This window comes from Trachemys scripta, chromosome 3 (genome assembly GCF_013100865.1).
Source record: "Trachemys scripta elegans isolate TJP31775 chromosome 3, CAS_Tse_1.0, whole genome shotgun sequence".
Taxonomy (NCBI): domain Eukaryota; kingdom Metazoa; phylum Chordata; order Testudines; family Emydidae; genus Trachemys; species Trachemys scripta.
The window spans coordinates 6466734-6486633 of NC_048300.1; the positions used below are offsets into that span (position 1 = coordinate 6466734).

A 19900-nucleotide genomic window follows, 5' to 3' on the forward strand; every position below is an offset into this window, starting at 1 on the left:
GCAAGACTCTCCAGTACCGCACCCTGGACATGGGCTTCCCACGCGGTGCTGGGGACCTTTGTGCCCCGCTGAGCCCCGGGAGTACGTGTGCAATCGAGGCTGCTCTGCGCCACGGCGAGTCTGTGAATACAGCTCCCCTGGATTTGGGGGGGGCGGGGTGGTCTCCACAGCCAGGCCCTTTGCAGCTCAGGGCGCAGCGCAGTCGCCTTTGCCCTTGGTGCGGTGATGCTATTTTATCCGTGCTGCGCTCCTGGGTGATTCACTCCGCTGGGGGGGGCACGCTAGCTTAATGCACGGACGGGCGAGCCGCAAAAAGGGGACGTGAGCAGGGAGCCTGTGATGCGCTCTGGACTGCAGGAGAAACGCAGCTAAAAGGACCAGCCCTGAGGCGCTTCTGCCAGGGTTAAGGGCAGTCGCTCTGCTGCTGGCAAGGGGGAAATAATACAAGTGAGATTTACCCTGAGTGTCTCCAGCGTGATTTCCTGCTGTTTCTGTTCGGCTCCAGCCTCCAGACCCGTCAGCCCAGTGGCTTCAATGTGGTGGGCAGTGCATGTGTCTAGCCCCCGAGAGGCGAGAATAAGTGCTTTAGAGTGACCTTCCTCACCTGGGGCCCCAAAGCCGAGCGTGTGAAGGTTTCTGCAATGGGGCTATGCCGGTGGTTAGACCCCGGCACTGGTGAAATGAAAGTTGAGATGGCTGAAGACGAGCGCTCACTTTCACCTTCACCACGGATCAGCTGAGCGCGCTAACAAGCCATGTGCTAGCGCTGATCATTACAACCAGAGTTTTATTTTATTTAAAAAAAACATTAGCTCTGCTGTGTCTGTGATTTGGGGCTGGAGCTAACGTTGATTCTGGTCCAGGCCATGAGGCAGCCCTCGGTGAGGAACGGTCAATTCGCAAGGGAAAGGGGATTAGCCAGCCTGACCTCAGCGTTAGCCCTTCCCCTTTGTAACACGTTGGTTTACAGTAATTTGCTTTCTGGTAACTTTACCAAACGATGGACAAACTCCTCTGGTCTCCCCAGCTGCGCGCGCAAAGAAATAACGATTTAGTGGGTGGTGGGTTTAAAGCGGCAGAAGGTGTCAATAGACGGTCTAGGCTTTAGCTTGCTCAGTCACTCAGAGCGCCTTCCAAGGAGGGCTGGGAAAATGACCACCACAGTGACATTTTATATACCATCTAGGGCGCTGGTAGCTCTTCCTTCTTTTAAGCTTAAATGAATACATGATTCTTAGTTAAAGACAAGCAGGAAGGCTTTGATTAATGAGACATATGAGAAGCGAGAGGATGTGTATTTGAATTTGAAAATATTTTATTTGAATAGTAAATAGTTATACAGTTGAAACAGTTCTATTGAAGCATTCTATAAATAGCTAACAGTTAAGAAAATAATGTGTGTAGAAAAGAGATTGCATCTAAAAGTAAGAGCTGTCGGTTGCACAAGAGCTGTCTGTGCCCTTAGAGCAGGATAAAATGGTCAAGATTGTGTGTTATTCTAGGTAGAAAAGTTAAAACCTTTTAGCAGATTCCTTTAGAACAAGATCTTCTTCTAAAATGCACAGTGAAATGGCAGGAAGGGGGAGGGGAAAAGCGCATCAAAATATTCACGATCAAATAATATCAATCTTCATAATTAATATAAATAAATAAAGAATAAATAATTACTCAAATCAACATATACATATAGTCAGCTCGGGAGTCTACCTCGCTAAGGACAAACAATCGAAAAAAAGAAAGTTGGCAGGTAATATTTAAGGCAGTTTCTACAGCATTTTCTGGAGACCATCAACAGTAGAGTCAAGGCATTTGTGGCTATACTAAAGAAAACAAAATGAAGCAGTTTTATTTGTTCACATAAAAGGGGGTGAGGGTGTAAAGCCAGCTTCCAGCAGTTCACAAGCCATAATAAAGCTAATCATGTGGTAAATTCAATTTACAGCCTGTGAAATATAAAGGCATTATTCTTCGAGATTGACTTAAAAAAAAATAAAACCAACAACCAACCCAACCCCTAGGCTACGCACACAGAGAGATGGGGGCAGAGGAAAACCAGAGAGACTTCCTAAGGGGACCTTGATCCCGCTAGCGATCAAAGAGGGGCTGCTTTTCAGAGGCTGAGCTACAGTAGAAGGACGGAGGAATCACCACCAAGGAGACACTGGCACAAGTGGATTTTATGATTACTCCCCTCCTCCCCCCTTTGTTTTCAGCTGTAAATAAACCAGGCGCTGGAGGAGGAGTGGGGTGTGGGGGGGGATCAGCCGGGGTCCTGGAGAGCTCGGCTCTGCAGGGCGAAGCCGGTCCGAGGCAGCGGCCAGGCTGCAGCCCGGGGGTCAGGAGGGGGCGAAGGCACGGCCTAGCAGGCGGGGCGCACGGGCAGCTGCAGCAGGATGACCTGCCGGTTCTCCGAGGGGTGGCACTTGTTGATGTGGCGGGTGAGGCCGGGCGAGCTGTAGAAGGTGGCCGGGCAGTACTTGCAGGGGAAGACCTGCGCCGAGTGCAGCAGGCGCAGGTGCCGCTCCTGGCCGCCCTTGCTGGGGAAGGTTTCCCCGCACACCGGGCACAGGTGGCACTCGCTGGCGGCCGGCGCGCCGGGGCTTTCCTCTGGGCCGGGCCTCTCCGGACCGGGCCCCGGCTCGTGGCCCAGCAGGTGCTTGCGGAGGTAGGCCTGGCGGCGGAACCGGCGGGTGCAGGTGGGGCACTCGTACAGCCCCTCCTCGGAACCGGACTCCGAGCCGCCGCCGCTGCTGCTGCCGGGGCTGGGCGTGTCCCGCTCGCTGCTGCTGCCTCCGGCCTCCTTGGGCGGCGGCTGCTCCTCGGGCGCCTTGGCGGGCGGCGGCGGGGCGCTGGGGGCCGGCCGCGGCTTGTGCCAGCGACGGTGCGAGGCCAGGTTGGCCGGGCAGCTGAAGACCTTGTCGCACTCCGGGCAGCGGTACTCCACGCGCACGATGCGCGAGCACTTGTGCTGCGCCAGGGCGAAGGGGTCGGCGTACTCCTCCTTGCACAGCTGGCAGATGAACTCGCCCAGCGGCCGCGGGCCCGGCCCGCCCGCCCCCCGCGCCCGGGGCGGCTCCACCGGCCCCTCCTTGATCTTCAGCCCCAGCACCGGCGACGTGGTCACCTCGTCCTCGAAGTTCAGCTTGCGGATGGCTTTGGCTTTCTTAGCGGCCGGGGGCTTGTGCTTGCCGGGCTCCGAGCCGGCGGGGGGCCGCTTGGGCTGGGGGCGGACCGAGGAGGCAGAGGAGGGGGGCAGCAGGGCGGATAGACTGCGGGTGCCGGCGCTCGCCTGGCCGCTGCAGAGGGTGCCGCTCAGGGGCCCCTGGGTGCTGCAGTGGGTGTCTCTGTGGGGGCCGCTCTGGGTGCTGCGCTGGGGGCCGCTGGTCTCTGCGGGGCTGGAGGAGGAGGCCCACAGTTTGAGCTCGGCCGGGGCGAAGAGCTGCGGGTCCATGGTGCTGGGCACCGCCGGGGCTGGGAAGGACTCTGCGGAGACCGGCGAGCCCAGGTTGAAGCTGCGCTCCAAGGATTTCTTCTCGTGCTCCTTGCTGACCGGCCGGGTGGGGCTGTACAGCGCCTGGCACGCGGCTTCTGGGGTGCCGAACTGCATGGGCTTGGGGGGCGGCAGCGGCGGCGGTTCCCTGGGCGCGGTGGGAGCCGCCGGATCGGGGCCGGCGGAGGGGAGGGGTGGGGAGCAGAGCTGCTGGCCGCCGGCGAACAGCAGCAGCTCGGGCTCGCCCTCCTGGCCGCAGCGGACCCGGTAGGAGATCGGCGTGGCCCTCCGGTTCCTTTTCACCAGGAACCCCCGGGGCATCTTTGGCGGCTGGGCCGGCGGGGAAGGCACTTGGGGCGGCGGCAGAGGCGCGGATCTGCAGCAAAAGGCTTGTGCGTCTGGCTCCAGCCGGCTGCCTCGCTCAGGCTTTGCTGCCTGCTTCTGCCATCCAGTCCGGGCTCAGCAGCAGAGGGACAAACCCCCGACGTGCCGCTGCTGCTGGTCCCCCTTTGCACTTGTTGTCTGGTGGGCGCCCCGCAAATGGGTCCCGTCTGCCCCTGCCCGGATCGCTGCACTCTTTTTAAGGGGAGAGGATGCCATTGTTCGAGCCTCCTGCTCCATCCCCGAGCCAATCAGCGCTTCCTGCGGCTCCTATGGATTGGAGGAGTGTGGGAGGGTGCAGGCTCGCAGAAAGGGGCAGGGACAGCGGGGTCGCTTGCTAGGTACAGCAGATGTACCTGAGGGGTTTCTCTCGTTCGCTTTCCTTTCTCTTCCCCCCCCTCCCTCCTCCTTTCCCCCCATTTACTTCTGGCCCCTCCCGGCTAAAGGCACACGCCTGGCCCCTCCTCTTTTCACGGTCTGATGGTTTTCTATAGGAAGGCACACGTGCCTGGCCTTTGTGTGTCTCCTCCGGGGGGCACAGATCTGCCAAATGGAAATGTCCATCAGCATGACAATGAGCAGCATCTCAAATCGGGGGGATTACCCGTGGTTCTGGAGCAAAATAGCAACAAAGGAGAAGAATGGTCAGAAAAATGTCAGGAGGGTTCAATATGCAAACTGGAGAAAGGGGGGAGGGGGGGCAGAGAAAGAAAATGTAGATTCTGAATTGTTTAAAAGCTCCCACCCCTCAGGAAATGCTGGGATGGGGAGGGGGAGTAATTGCAAACAAAACATTTTAGGAGATTGCCACTGGAGTCTGAAAATCAGGACGTTAAATATACTGGTAAAGAAGAGTCCTCAGGAAGTGATGGGAAGCCATTTCGAGGAGAAACATACATGATGGTATTTTGATTAGCAGCGGATACTTTAAGGGTTTAAAAGCTGGTTATTCTAGTCTGAAGCGCTCATAAAATCCAGCACTACCAGAATCTCTTCGAAAAGTTCTGACCTTAAATAAACACGTTATCAGCAAATCAAATTGTTGATTTGGTGCATTTTGGAGCTGAAGAAATTGGGCGCTGGTGAGGGGACTGACTTTTTTCGGGGGAGGGGGAGCTTTAATTACAAAAGAAAAAAAAACTTTTGTCAAGTTACTGAAAATACAATTGCTCATTCTGGTAAATGAAGACTCCACCACTTAGTACAGTGTGTCAACCTCAGTGTTATTTATTAAAATTATAATACATTTCTAGTTTATCATTATATATATATATATATATATAAAATTTTGTTCTCCAGCCGGACAAACTTCTTTTACATGATCCTTTGCGGCCTCATGCATTTTAATTCAGTTGGTGCATTTTGTCTGCTGTTTGACATCAGATGCTAAATCAAGGGGTCTAATCAAGTAGCTAAAAAATAAAGAAAGGGTCTGTCTGTCTCTGCACAGTAGCTTCCCAAAGCCTCACTCCCTTCACCTTTGTGAAGGAAATTAACCTCTTTCTATTGAATGCGACCCGCGGCCAATCTGGACGAGAAAGAGACGCGTGCTGCGGGGCAGGGGGAGAAAGACGCGGGGGGGGGGGGGGAATCTGTCCAAGACAAGGCAGAGGCTGCAATAGCACAAGACGCTCCCCCGCATCCGCCAGCAAAAGTCATAAGAGCGAAAAAACAAACAACACCCCAATACCCCGCCTCCCTCCCCGCTAAACTTGGGACGGAAAAGGCGTTATCCTTCTAAAGTCTCTGTCTCTCTCCAGATTGCTCAAGGAAAAGCATGGACCAAAGTCTCAGGCAATAAATACCTGTTACATGGGGATAGGCTAAAACCTTCCCAGAGCTGCTTGTCCTTTAATCTTGTCTAGAAAAAGATGTAGGAGAGGGATAAAAAAAAAAAGTGGCAATGATTTCCCCACAGCCTCAGAAAGAAATGGATCGAAAGCCAGCCAGACTACTCAGGCTTCCCGTGTGATTCTTGTGTCTGCTCCTAATCGAAGGGAATGTATTAGCCCCCCTCTTCTCCCAGTGCCCCAACGCTGAAGTTTGTTAGCTGATCTACATGGTTGTATTTTTGTTTGTAGGTTACTTATTGCCCTTCGTTACGCAGGGCCAGGGTTGGGCATGAACCACCAAAATAAATGGTCTGATGTTGAGGGTGCTGAACGCTTGTGCCAATGCTTTAGTATCACGGCAATAAAGTTAAGGGAAGCACGTGCCTGTCTGCAAGATTGGGAATTTAAGGTAGCGCTGAGATGCAAGCTAGACCCTAGTGTAATAATTCATATGTTGCCTGCCATTCGTTATCGGCCAAATAGTCAGTTAAAGACAGACCATTGGGAAAAACGAGAAAAATGTTTACGTTTCCTCCAATTTTTATTACTCTGTAGGTTCAGCTTGGCTAGTTTTGTAGTTGCTCAGACTCTTCTCCTGCCCTATATATGTGAGGAATATAGGCACTCTTTTTCATTAAAAAATTATACAATAGATAAGTCAAAATACGCAACCTTAAAAAGCTGAATGCAAAAGAAAACCCCGACAAAAACCAAAAACCCGCTGCAGCACAGCGAATTCAAACAGTGCTATGAATTAACCAAAGGGAATCTATTGAAACCTATTGAGATACTTAGATTCAAAGGATCCGTTTCTTTTTGTTGTTTTGCTAGCCCCAGCCAGCTGAAAAAAACCAAACCCCTCCTTGCTTTCAGTCGTGTACGGTAAAGATTAATTGAAACTTGAAAGGTACAAGTATTCTAAACTAATTTTCACAACAACGGAGTGGAAAAAATGTTGGGGAGGGGAAGACACCCGTCTTCAAAAGCAGGTGCAGCAGTGTGCATCATCTGACAGTTGGAGCTGCTGCTTCTAGCACTGCAGCTATGGATCACCCTCCAAAACGGCTTGCGTTTAACCCTAAAGCCGTTTTAGACTGGGGAGTCTTCGGGGCAAAGACTGGGCCCTCCTTTCCATTTGGACAGCTCTTACCGGAGCATGCTGCGGGCACTAATGCAATCTGCACGAAGCAGCACAACATACTAGTAATAATGACTTTAGCACCGATCTGGGGAAAGGCGCTGTCCAAGCAGTTGTAATAAACAGATCCTTTAAAAAAAATCAAATAGTATCAGTGCCTGAAACTCAAGACGCGACTGTTATTTTTGAAGCGCTTGAGTTGAATGAGTGAGTCCTTCTGAAACTACAAAGCAACTTCTGCTCCATCCCTATTTAACTCTTTGTCTTCAGCAGAAAACTTCCACGTTTCCCCCAGGGGATTCCCAGCTGAGTCCACCCCGCCCCCTTCCCTTACAAACCACTTTGTTTGCGCCAAGTTCCCTTCACAAGCAAGACGAGACCAACGGCATATGTGGGAATTTGCACAGGGAATATTTCATAGCTCCTCAGGCCAGGAGAGACCGCTGTCATCTTCTAGTCTGACCTCCTGTGTGACACAGGCCATAGGCCGTCTCTGAATGAATTCCTGTTTGAAACAGAGCCCAGCTTTGACAAAGAGATCCAGTCTTGAGTCACTTCAGCGCCACGTTTTACAACCTTTTTTTTTTTTTTTTTTTTTTTTTTTTGGGAAGGGAATAAGGCATGTTGTGTTTTTCTAGCTCCGTTTCGTTTGTATTCTGCCAAACTGGAAAATCAGTGGCAGCAAAGCTCAATTGCATGGCGTTTTCCTTTTGGCGAGGCTTGCTGGAGAGACGCGTTTCTACAAGATCCCTTATTATCCTGTCCTGTGACGAGGCGGGGGGAGGGGGAGGGGGAGGAGAGAGCACAGTTTGGGCCAAGGAGTTTGCTATTTTGAATGTTCCTGCGAGCGCATCAGAGCGAACAGTTTGTCCATCCCTCAGCTTTATTGATTTGCCTACTTTACTCAAGATTTTAAGCATGCCTCCCTGTATCAGCCGACAGGCGCACAGCGGTTTTGATTACTCAACACAGCACCAGCGTAATGTGGTTGGCGGAACAAACCCAGAATTGGGCTGAAGTGTTACATGCAAAGAGCAGAGCGCTGCCTCCGATTAGATTTTTCTTTTTAAATCTACCCTTCCCCCTTCCTGGTGTAAGTATCAAGTGGCTTACAGATTTTTACTTACACCTATACCCCCTTGTCAGACAGTTTCATCACATTCACATTTTTGTACGTATCAAGTTGACTAGAGATTGTTTTTCTCACACACACACACACCCTTGAAAGTTGCAATCAGAAAGGTTCATCAGGTTCCTAACCCCCATTGTTGCACGACGCATAAACAATTGCTGGGTTGCTACTGTTTGACCCGGAGCTCGGGAGCGAGCGCAGCGCGTTTGCAGGAATTAGCGATTGTTGTGTCTGTCTGCGGGCCACGCGAGAGACACGCGAATCCCTCTGCCCGCTCCCTCCCCCCCGCGCCTTCTATTCACCTTCCCCTCTCCCCCGCCCCACTCCCTTTGTTCAGCAGATTAGCATAAAGCTGCTATGGATCTCCCGTTTAAATAATTACACACAAAAGAATACTACATGAAAGCGAGCGAAAACAAGAAAGAGCCCACGAGTCTGTTCCATTTCACCCAGCTACCAGAAGAAAAAGACCTGAAGTATTTTCTATTGCTTAAGTTTCAAGTATCCCCCAATGGCAATCTGCTCTGCTCCCATTATTCAGCTTTTTTGAAGGGTGGGGGGTGTGAGGAAAAGAGAGCGGCTCTTTTATTACGCAAAATATACTGGGTAGAGGAGCTTTCTCTTTTAAGTGGCGCATTTATGGCGATTTGTTTACGCTATTCAGGCATAGCTGCCTAAAGGCCTAAATGAACCGAAAGTTTTGGGTTTTTTCAGCCCAAGGTGGGTAAATTGATCACCGTTTCTGGGAAGAGAGGGAAAAAGTAAATACGCGAGTGTGAGAGAACAGCGCTCGATGGCATTTGTTGCAGGACCAGCATGACAAACGCCCTAAAGACTATGTTACCTTTCAATAGTGCCACACAGCCATCCAGCATTGATTTCCTTTAGCCTCCTCAATAAGCATGTCCTAAAACCGAGTGATCAGCCAATACCCTGTAAAGATAAGTAGGAGAAAATAACTGAGATTCGCACCGAGCCACATGCTGGCGAGTGGGTTGCCCCTTTCTTGTTTCTTTCTCTCTTGGTTTTGGTGTGTGTATGTGTATTTTATTTGTCTAGTGCGAGTGTATTTGTTCAGTGATGTGTGCTTCCCTGCCTCCTCGCTGTTTAATGGGGGAGGCAGTGGATTTGTTTCTATTATCATTAGCATACAGCTGCAGGTTACACGAGCAATCCCCACACTTTAGCCCAACCTTATCATCACTTCTCTCAACCAGAAAACAATCAACAGCTACTCACACATGGCTACGTTCCCCTCCCGCCCCCCATGTCTGAATAGTGATAGACGTGTTTTACATCTCCCGCAGCAAAGAATATTTTAACTTTTTCATCTCCCTTTTTGGGGGGCTGTATTATTTGTACAGAGAAAACCAGGCGTGCTGGGATTACGGCAGCATCTTTTTTCACTTACATCCGTCAATTATTGCCGTGATGCAAAAGCTCATTTAGCGTCACGCTTGTTAAGAGTGGAAACATGGGATAGGAGAGCTACTCGTTTCATGTGCCACATAGGATTTTTTTTTAAATCCATGTACGTAGCTGTCTCCCTGGGTTCCCAGAGTTTATGGCGGTTGGCGGGTAGAGTTCCAACAGCTCTGTGTCTGGCGCAGAAACACAAACACACTCCCAATCACAGGTGTGCCTGCCCAAAGGAGTGTCTGCCCCATACAGCAGTGTCCATGGTCAGAACCTAGCCTGCGTCTTGCAGGCCGGGGCCTTCTCTTTGTTCCCGCTGCTGCACTTGGGGCTGCTGTCCGGGTTGCGCTCTCGGTCGCTCGGCGCATTGGAAACAATGGCCTGGAAGCGAGTCCCTCCAAGCCCAGCCTGCGAGCGTCACTTTCGGGGCTTGCTGGTGCCTCGCGCCAGAAATCAGCATCCGCCAGGGAGCGGTTCCCGCGTATCTTGCGCGCACTCGCCACGTGCCCATGATCAGAACCAACGAGCAAACCCAGGAAGGGGAAAGGCCTTCGTCGACTGCCTACGCCGTGTCCTCCTAACGCTCAACAGGGGCGGGCTCCGTGCCCCCGCGGCGGGGGAGCGGTTTGTGGCTGAGGCGGCCCGGGGTGTGCTTAAACAACGCGGCCCCCGCGTTTAACGCTTTCCTATCCGCTGCTCGGCCCTGTCCCGGAGGGGTCTCCCCCTTGCGTTGCCAGGGGCCGGGGAGCCCCCAGAACGCCTCAGGCCTGGGCGAGGAGGGATTCAGTGAGGCCTTAACCGAGGACAAATACTTCGCTGCGGAGGCGGCCCCTTGCTCCTTAGTTGAACGCTCCCCAGCTGCAGGCCGCGGGGCGGTGTCTGAAGAAGGGACGTGACACCCGGCAGCGCGGTGTGATTTGGTCCCGCGGTAACACACCAGCCCCCGGTCACTGTTCCCTTCCTAGGCCCTCGCAGGAGGCCGGGCAGCGTTGGCCACGGGCGCGAGAAGGCGCCTGGCCGCAGCGCCTCAGCCCGGCTCCGTGCCCGGCTTCAGCTTTCCCGCCTTGGGCGCTCGCCTGCCGATTGGCTGGCTGCGCAGCCAAGCGCCGGCAGCCATTGGTCAGCTGGTTGCCGAGGCGCCTCCCGCGAGGGAGTTAACCCCGCAGCTGCTAGGTCACGAGGCGGCCCGTTGGCGCGCCCCCTCCCCCCGCCACAATGCACCTTCTGGCCGGGCCGCGTGGGGAATGAACAATTCAGCCGCGACACGGCGATCTCCAGCCCCCACCGGCCATCTGCCAGCGGGGCGGGGGCCGCCGGCCCGGCCCCCGGCCCGCAAGGGAGTCAGCCTCCAACCCCTGCCCCCGCGCAGCCAAACGGCGGCTGCTCCAGGCCCATCCACAAGCAGCCCGGCCAGGCCCGGATCAGAGAAACACGAGCTAGGCATGGCTGGGAGGAGCGGGCTTTTATTGTTGAAAGCCAGGCCAGCTTTGCATAGGAATGGCTGGGCCTGGCCCGGCTGGTTCTTGCGGAATGGGAAATCAACGTCCTGCTCCACCTACTGGAGAATTGAAAGAGAAGATTGCATGGTGCTGGCTGAATGCAGCCTACGTCTGAAAGCCAGCTCAGTGCTCCCTCAGAGGGGCTGGTAGTTAGGGGGCCCTAGGGACCAGGAGTGAAAAGCGAGCCTCCTTTAGCCAATCCTAACTAAACAATCCCTGGCCATGCATACATAGGCAGATGGTAATTATTGTAGTTCAGATAACTGAGAATGCTTTCCTCCACCCGTCTCTTGTAGATATTTTGCTGAAAGAACCTTTTCAGGTATTTCTTTGGTTTCTCAGCAAGAATGAGTTTGCCATCCACTATCTGGTGAACCAACTGTTCCAATGATGGAGGGCCATCCACCTGTAAAACAGAGGAATAAGCTGAAAGAGAAGCATTGACTTGACAAAACATGATGGGCAGGTATAGAAACACTAGCTTCTATTATGATGAAAAGGCAGGGTGGATGCACACACCAATAGTTCCAAACAGCATTAGAGAAACACATAAATGTAACAGAACTCAATGGTTTGTACAACTAGATGGACTTAGGTCAGCAACAGTCTTCAAGGGTCAGGCACCAGATAAATTAGGATTTGTTGATATTAGGTCGCTCGTTTGAGGCAGCCAACTAAGCCTGCCTTTCACCCTTCATTCTCCCTGGCAGCAAATACAGAGACAGCTGGTCACCACATTCCTTGGATGAGGAAAGGGGTGTTTGGTGGCAATAGCTATCGGGAACACAGTGGAGGGATTATCACACTGTGGCAGTGTGGTGTCACTAATGGCTCAAAGGACACTTTGATAAGACCATAAATTCAGGTGTTAATTTGATCTTTTGGTCTGAAAATTCTCACCTATTTAGAGTTCAAAAGGTGTCTGTGTGTGTACAGACAGATATATGTACAATTTGTGTACAAAGTCTGACAACTGTCTTGGGCAACGTATTTCAGTATTTGAACTTCTTAGAAATTGAATTTCCAGATAAACCTTTCTGAACTATCTGAGCACCATAAGTGTATGTTTTTAAATGTCAAATTTGCAAGCAACGTATGGCCTGATTTTCCAGTCAACCCCAGCTGCCATCTGAAAACCAGGTTAGTAGTTCTTATTGAAGACAAGTGCCTTTGCTTGGAAAGCTCATACTGCACGTGTACTATACAATTTTCTATTAATACTTTAACAGCTGGGGCTAGATTCACAAAAGAACTCAGGTGCCTAACTGCCACTTTAGGTGCCTAAATCCCAGAATCTGGCCTCACTGATTCACAAAATCCCTGCTCAACTACCACTGAACCTTGTAGGAGCCTAAACTCACTTGGCGCCTAAAGTTTCGTGATAAACGTTCCCTCGGCACCTATTTTTCTCCATCTGTGCATGCACACTACAGCTCTGCTCTAGATGTCTGGACTCTTCAGCCCCAGAGCAATGCACGAACTGGGAGAAGATAAGTGTTCCTCTGCTTACCTTGTGTGTGGGGCGCCATCTGTAAAGCATACTAAGAACTTGCCTACCACATCAGGCCTCTATATGCGAGCTTACATAAAATGGCTTGGGGAGGACTTCCCTCATAACTTTTAGCCCCATGGTTGAAGTATTCATCTGGGAGTTGACTCTTCACCTTAGGGGGAAAGATGGCATTTGAACAGGTATCCGCAACCTCTTAGGTGAGTACCCTAACTACTGGGCTAGAGGATATTCTGATGTGAATCTCCCTGAGTCTCTCCTGTTGAAGTTGTTCTTATGGAGAAATAATGAAAGAATCACTGGACCAGAGAGAGAGTGCACACAAGCATGAAGAATAACTCTGGAGCCTGGTGGTCAGAGCACACACCTGAAAGGTGGAAGACTTAGGATCAAGTCCCCCACCTCCAATTACTTTTAAAATTATTTATTCACAGTGCAGCAGCTTCAACAGGAGAGACTGAGGAAACCCAACACCAGAATATCCCATAGCTCAGTGATAAGGGCTTGCACCTGAGATATGGCAGAGTCCCGTTCAAATTCCTTTGAAGTGGGGGATTCCCACATCTCAGGTGAGTACCCTGACTGCTGGGCTTAAAGTTATGAGGGATGTTCTGTATTCTCCCCTCCCCTTCCAGCTTCTTGTACAATCAGCGTAAGTGCCTGACTCCAGGACAGGGTGTGCAGCTGAGAAACCCAAGCAGAAGGAGGTGCTTCTCTAGATTTACTAAATTTGCTGAGAAGGGCGGGACTTAGAACACATGGCATCTCCCATTGGCTAGTTTGGGCAAGAGCCACCCAGCATGCAGCTTTTGTGAATCCATTCTGAGGCATCTTCTCCCTTCTTTCATGGGAAACCCAGGTTTGTGAATCCCAGCAATTTTCTAGCTGCCCTTCATATTAAATCTGTAATAGCATCACCAGACTTCAGTTTTTGTGTGTATCTAGCCGTGTATGGAGGTGCAAAAACTCATCTCTATCGTCTGCATGTCTGCGTAGCTGGAGCACCGCATGTTGAAATAAATACATGGTTGGGATCCTACAAAATGGGTAAATATTCAAAGCATGATCAGATTTTGAAGAAGAAGAATATCCTGTGCAAGAGACTCCTCAAATAAATACAATTTTATGGTTCAGAATTTAAACACACAAGTTCACAGACATAGTTCACACAATGATTCTAACTTGGCTCTTATGCATGTCTTAGTTTCTCTTACTGTATGTCTTGTTATGTTTTAATTGAGTTCCATTTTCTATGGTAATCATAACTTAAAATTCCTGACTTTTGTAGTTTACATTCTCAATTCAACTGGGGGGAGGGATAGCTCAGTGGTTTGAGCATTGGCCTGCTAAACCCAGGGTTGTGAGCTCAATCCTTGAGGGGGCCACTTAGGGATCTGGGGCAAAATCAGTATTTAGTCCTGCTAGTGAAGGCAGGGGGCTAGACTTGATGACCTTTCAGGGTCACTTTTGATATATTCCAAGGGTGCATTATGTATTTATTAAGCACTCGACAGCATGCTCAGTGCTTACAAACAGACATAGAAGATACATATTTACTAAACCTAGTGTTTCTAAATATCAAAATCTGTGTGAAGGGAATTAGAATAAAAATAGACAAATGTGCATTTACCCTGTCAGATATAGGACCTGATCTCGTAAACCCTTTCTCATGTGAGTAATCCTGATTCACAGGAGTAGTCCCAGTAATCTCAACAGGATTACTTGCGTGTGTGTGTCAGGACTAACTCACATGAGAGACAGCTTGCATGACTGAGTCAGTAATGCTGAAATATGTAATACACCATTTCCATGCTGTCCATAAACAATAATACAGATATTACATAAGAGAAGTTCACATTACAATACAGGAAGCTCCGCTGAAACAGGGCAGAAAATCACTATCTTCAGGCACAATTTTTTGGTTAGAATTCCATTTTCTGTTCTTTATAAATTGTTTTCAAGAAAATCTAAAAATAATACTTCACTTAAGTACTCTTCATATTATAATAGAAGAGACAATACTATCTAGCACCTTTGTATTTTATTTTAACCTTTCCTAGGGACTAGGGTGATGTTACCTCAATACATAGTTAACAATTTTGTATGGTAAGCGCAGCAATCCATTAAAAAGTAGTGCAGCAATATAGAATTTTGATATGTAAAACAGAAGCGAAGGAGGTACATGGAGGGATACGGTAGAACGGCACTAAACCACCCACTAGGCAGCAGCAAGCTTTAGACTAGAAAAAAAAATTCTGTTTACAACTTTGCGTCTTTTGGGACTGATCCAAAGTCCACTGAATCAAGTGGCAGCCTGTTCATTGGCTTCAATGGGCTTTGAATCAGACACTGGGGGAGGAAAAATAGAGAAATTACTATGAATTTATGCTCAGGTCAACAGTGCAAATGACATTAACAAACATCTTAATTTCGCCCCACCCCTATATTTGGGAATTTCATCTATCGTTGAAAAGCCCTTTTGTGTTACTTTATCAACTAGGTAGCTTGTGCCCATGGGTATTTATAGAAAGATTTACAGCTCACAGGATCTGAAATTTTAGGATGACATGTACAGTGCTTTTATATCACTACGCAGAAAAATGAACGAAACTGTATGGAAAGCAGTATGAACTACAGAAATGGAAATTCCATGTGTCAGTAGCAAGTTTGCACTAAAAAAACACGTAAGTGGTATAAAAATCCTGCATAGGAAAATGGAGCAACATAAACAATGAAAAAACCTTACCAGCAACTTTGAGATTTGTAAAAATAACTAAAATAAGCAATTTCCAATATTTACTGACTCTCCCTTATGCTGCTTAGACTCTATGTCTATTTAGGTTTTCCAAAGTGAGTAATTAAACAGAAAAAAAGTGAAACTTAAGGCAGAAGATGGGAGCAAAAAACCTAAGTGCTCAAAAATAACAAATGACTCCAATAATAAAATGCAATTGCTAGTCATTTTTCTTACCTGGCTGGATATTAGGATTTGGCGCAGTTCTTTCTTAAGATCAATAAACCGATCATGATAGATGGCCATGGACCAAGGTTCCCTGAAATAGCTGGTTGAAAAAGAAGAAATTTAGTTATCCAGTGAACCTCTCATTAACTACTAATAAAGTATTTACCTGCTTTTTTGCTTTTATAAATTACAGTTCTGGACCCATCATGATCGTTTGTTCATAAAATGCCTCCCGTAACAGCATGGTCAATCAATTCTTTTAATGGATGTTCCTGATGTACAGCCAGCTTCAGTAATTACATTTAAAGTGGCTTAATTCAGAGCTGTGGCAAGACCCAGTGAAGAATCCTGATTTTATCAGAATTTAAAAGCCTGAAGACCTGTAAAGAACGGTGTCTCCATTATCTGTCCTCATTTGAGAAAAGCAGATTGCAGGATTAACTGAACTCCTGCATAAACAAATTAAATTTGTGTAGACAATGACACAAATGTTGTTCATCATTAAGGTTTCTGGATTAATAAAGGCCAGAAAAACAGGCCACCACAGTGTTGCAATATGTTCTTTCCACTAGTGCACTGAAGCTAAATTGAATCTATCTTAAGAGGAACTATCTTAACATTTATATTATATCTATTGATAGAAAGCATTCATTACACTTTTTCTGTGAAAAGTTAGAAAAATGTAAGTATCTATTTATCGCAAGGCCATAACAAGATATATAATTAGATACTGTAAATGCAGCTAGAGGCAACTGGATGACACAGAAAATTGCTGGTTAGTTCTATTTCCTATATAACGAAAAATAATGGTTGTTGTGTCAATAATCTGTAGATTACACAAGGTATATTCTCTGCTTGATGTGTGTATGCAATTCTCATTAATGTTAATGAAAGTTAAAAGGACCCACTGAAGAAAGAATAGCACCAAAAGAATCAGTGTGACTTATTATTAAACTGGGTATCAGCTAAATAGGGCCTGATCCTGCAAACACTTATGCAAATCCTTAGCTTTGCTCATTTCAGTCATCTCACTGATGTTAAACATGTGCATGTTTGCAAGATCATGACCATAGTCCTTAGACATGAACAGTGTCATTGGAAGCTTGTAGTCTATTCACATCAGTGGGATTGCTCTCATGAATAAGCAATATTGCATTTGTAAATCTGATGGGATCTGGCCTGATGTCCTTTCAATAAATATATTCATTTCTAGAATAAAAACTCAAATTACATAATTTTAATGACAATTTCCACAGAAAACCAGCATTCAGTTTCTTTCTAAAAGGAAGCCAACCTTTTAAAAATGTTGAATTGTGATATTTCCTATCAGCAATTTTTCTATAAATAAAAGCTTCATTGGACTTCAGATATTAATGACTCAATCAACACCACAGCATGTAACTAATAGAGCTGTGCCAATTGTTCACCATACCCATCTACTTGTGTGTTATACCCCCATCTCGTTCCCTCCATTTGCTTCTTTAGATGGTAAGCCCTCTGGATATGGCTTGTCTCTTTTGTGTGTTTGTACAGCACCCAGCACAACAAGGCCTCAAACAGAATGAAGGACATATCCACAATATAAATATTTACTGACACTGCTACTCATCTTTACCTTTCCGTTTTGACAGACATAGGAGCATCTCGCTGCACACTGCTAGCACATTACTAAGACTGATTTCATCTCTATATTTCGGTCCAAAATCTTACAAAAGCTGAACTCAGCTCTAAGGCGCTTTTAAAAACGTACTTTAAAATGTATTTATCATATCCCTATAAGATACATAGATAGAAATGAACAGTTCCCCAAAACATTTTAACTAACTCATCTCAAAACATTTTTCATTTAATGTCAACAGTTAGATGGCAAAGCAAGATAGGAGGGGACAAGAAAAAGATATACCAAGATAATTAAAGATGCTCACATTACACTGACATGCACTGCCAAAATCCATGGCCCTGTTGCCATAAATTTTTCCTGTATTTTCACCTGGCATCTTAGTTTTAGTTGTGCAATTACTACTGGTAAATCTGTTTTAACAGAGAAACATCTATTGGGCAAGAAATAGTTTATAGATCTGAGCACCAACCTGGGAGCCTGGAATTCCCACGTTTTAATTCTATCCCTGACACTGATTTCATCTTGTGATTGAAGCTAGTCTTTTAAACACCCTGCCTTTATGAAACTGCTTACCTACCTCACTGAGATGTTATGAGGATTAAATGACATGTGTACAATGCTTTGAGGATTCTGAGTATTATTGTTATTATTACTAGTTCAGCTGATATCATCTTCGGGTATTCAGACTTTTACAGTTCATCACAGCATTCCCAGATTTGGGAGTTTAAGGCCTGAAATTTTTCACCAACCTACAGTATTTGGCTCAAATAAAAGTGTGTTTACTCTGGAAGTGGACAATTTCTTGTGTATATTTTCAAGCCTGGTTGTACAGGAGTTACCAATAACCAGTTATTTAATACAAAATTTCCTTTACCTCATTTCAAATAGAGAAATGCAACCATCACAGAGTATTTTAATATATAAGCAGCTCTCTTCCCTTTCTGGCAGTGCATATTTATTCTTAAGACAGAATCACCTTTCTAACAACCATATTTGGATTTACTCTCTCAAGCTACAACAACACATGTTCCATTAAATTGAAGTTTAATAATGAAAAAGATTCACTTGAAGCCAAACCAACAAGTTGACTTTCTGAGGCTCATTTTAAATTTTATTACCACTTCAACAGTAGTCCCTAAGGGCAAGCTGTAGAAAGCTTGAAAGTATAATGCTCTTCAGTGTACAAGATGAACCTGGCATGCTACCAACAGAGGCTCAGAGGCTCCTCAACTATCATGAGAACAGCATCTGCCACATGTGTTTGCACCATTTAGTCTTTCATAACCTGCCAAAATGATCAAGCTAAATATGTACAATGTTTGCCAGGGGCATAACCGATTTTAAAACTTGGTCACTTCTTAAGGGGGGATCCCCTGCTGGTAGACTTTTATATCTACAGAAGCTATCATTGAAAGGCATTTGTAACTAGATGGGGTGAAATGGTCTCCTTTTGAAGACAATATGTGACATCCTTTTTGTTGCTAGGAAGCTGTTCTCTCCTTTCATTGACAAACAATACATAAAGTCTGTTCTGCCTCATCTGTGATGTGTAGCTATATTAGATGAAGGGGAGAAAAAAGAAAATTATCTAGTGGCATCCTATGCAAAAGGAGCTGAATCTTTTTAATTTAGAGGGGGACACAGGATAAAAATGAGCAGATAAAGTTGGCCAATCCTGGGAAATAAAAATGTGGTATCTCTGAAATCTGCATGTAAATGGATTCCCATCCAAAACCCATCTATTTTTATTCTCCAGACTCTTATTTAATGTACTGCTATACACCACTTTCAGAGGACAATGTTTTTTTCAAACATTCTAAAGCAGCAGTAGTTCTCTGATGCTTACTGGTACTTAAAAAAAAGAAAAAGAAAGAAAGAGGAGGACAGCACACTGACCCTTATCCACACTTGCACCACTTAAGTCATCCACACCATCCAAGACATCAGATCTTTCCTTGGATGTGAACATGTAAAAAAAAAATAAAAAATCTAAAGACATTGAAAGTTGTGAGGTACTTTTCCACTGAAAATGCCAAGCTCAGCATCCACAACAAGAAACCATGCAAGAAAGGGTTAATGAGAACTTTATCACATCAAAAAAGTCCCATGACATCTGAGTAATGGATAACAGTAGTGAACGATGAAAAAAAGAGAATAGTACTACAGGTCTCTCGACAGAGCCCATAATCTTCCAGGCACAGGTTATTAGCCATTTAGGCATACTCCTATAAAGGAATATAGACATGACACTTATTTTTACCACCCACTGCAGCACTGAAAGCTGAGCCCTTCTTTCAGGAAAATTAAACCAATCACACCCCCACCTCAATCCCACCATAAATTGTTAAAAATCTGTCCAAAATGAGCAGTCGTGCAGAGCAGATAGTACAATGTTGTCACATCTTGTGATTTTTTATCATGGATTTTGTGATAGTTTGTGTTTCTCTTTGTCTTAGCTGCTGGACATCCATGAGCGTGGAAGAATCCTAGCTTTCATTAAATAAGAAAATAAAAAAAGGAAATTAGCCATCATAGTTATAGAGAAAAGCTTGAAAATATGATCCAAGTGTACTATAAAGACTAAAAAAAAAAAAAAAAAGAACCCAATATTTATTATATTTTAAAATCTCATGATTTTTAAGCCAATCTGTGTGTGTGTCTGTGTCCCAACTTATCTTTTTTTAACATTGATGTTGTAAGGCTATGTAGATTTTCTTAATACGAGATAGCCTCTCCTTTTTCACATGCTTCAATGAACAGTAGTATATTTAACAATGTTGGCATTTAAAGTGTCATCATTGGCATCTGAGTTAGCACCGACTGTAATGAATGCGGCAGTTCATACTTCAGAGTAATAGTTTCAGACTCCTTGGCAAACACTGCTGCACACTTGGGTCATGCTTTCAAGGTTTTCTTCAC

The 19900-nt window shown here is 46.6% G+C and overlaps 2 protein-coding genes across 2 annotated transcripts in view; both read right to left on the reverse strand.

Moving 5' to 3' along the window:
* Window positions 1-1303: 1303 nt before the first annotated feature.
* INSM1 (INSM transcriptional repressor 1) lies at window positions 1304-4281 on the reverse strand. The gene has a single exon (XM_034764039.1). It carries the CDS (start codon window positions 3809-3811, stop codon window positions 2360-2362), a length of 1452 nt encoding a protein of 483 aa, XP_034619930.1. The 5' UTR covers window positions 3812-4281; the 3' UTR covers window positions 1304-2359.
* A 6567-nt stretch (window positions 4282-10848) lies between these two features.
* Window positions 10849-19900, reverse strand: part of CFAP61 (cilia and flagella associated protein 61) — a 182367-nt gene continuing 173315 nt past the window's right edge. The window contains exons 26-27 of the mRNA XM_034764040.1: window positions 15370-15460; window positions 10849-11294 (exon numbers count right to left, since the gene is read on the reverse strand). Coding sequence (XP_034619931.1) covers window positions 11094-11294; window positions 15370-15460 — 292 coding nt within the window. The 3' untranslated portion in view covers window positions 10849-11093. The remainder of the gene's footprint in view (window positions 11295-15369; window positions 15461-19900) is intronic.

Bases quoted from the DNA above. Each gene is read 5' to 3' on its own strand.
- INSM1 (XM_034764039.1), bottom strand. From the start codon at position 3,811: ATGCCCCGGGGGTTCCTGGTGAAAAGGAACCGGAGGGCCACGCCGATC.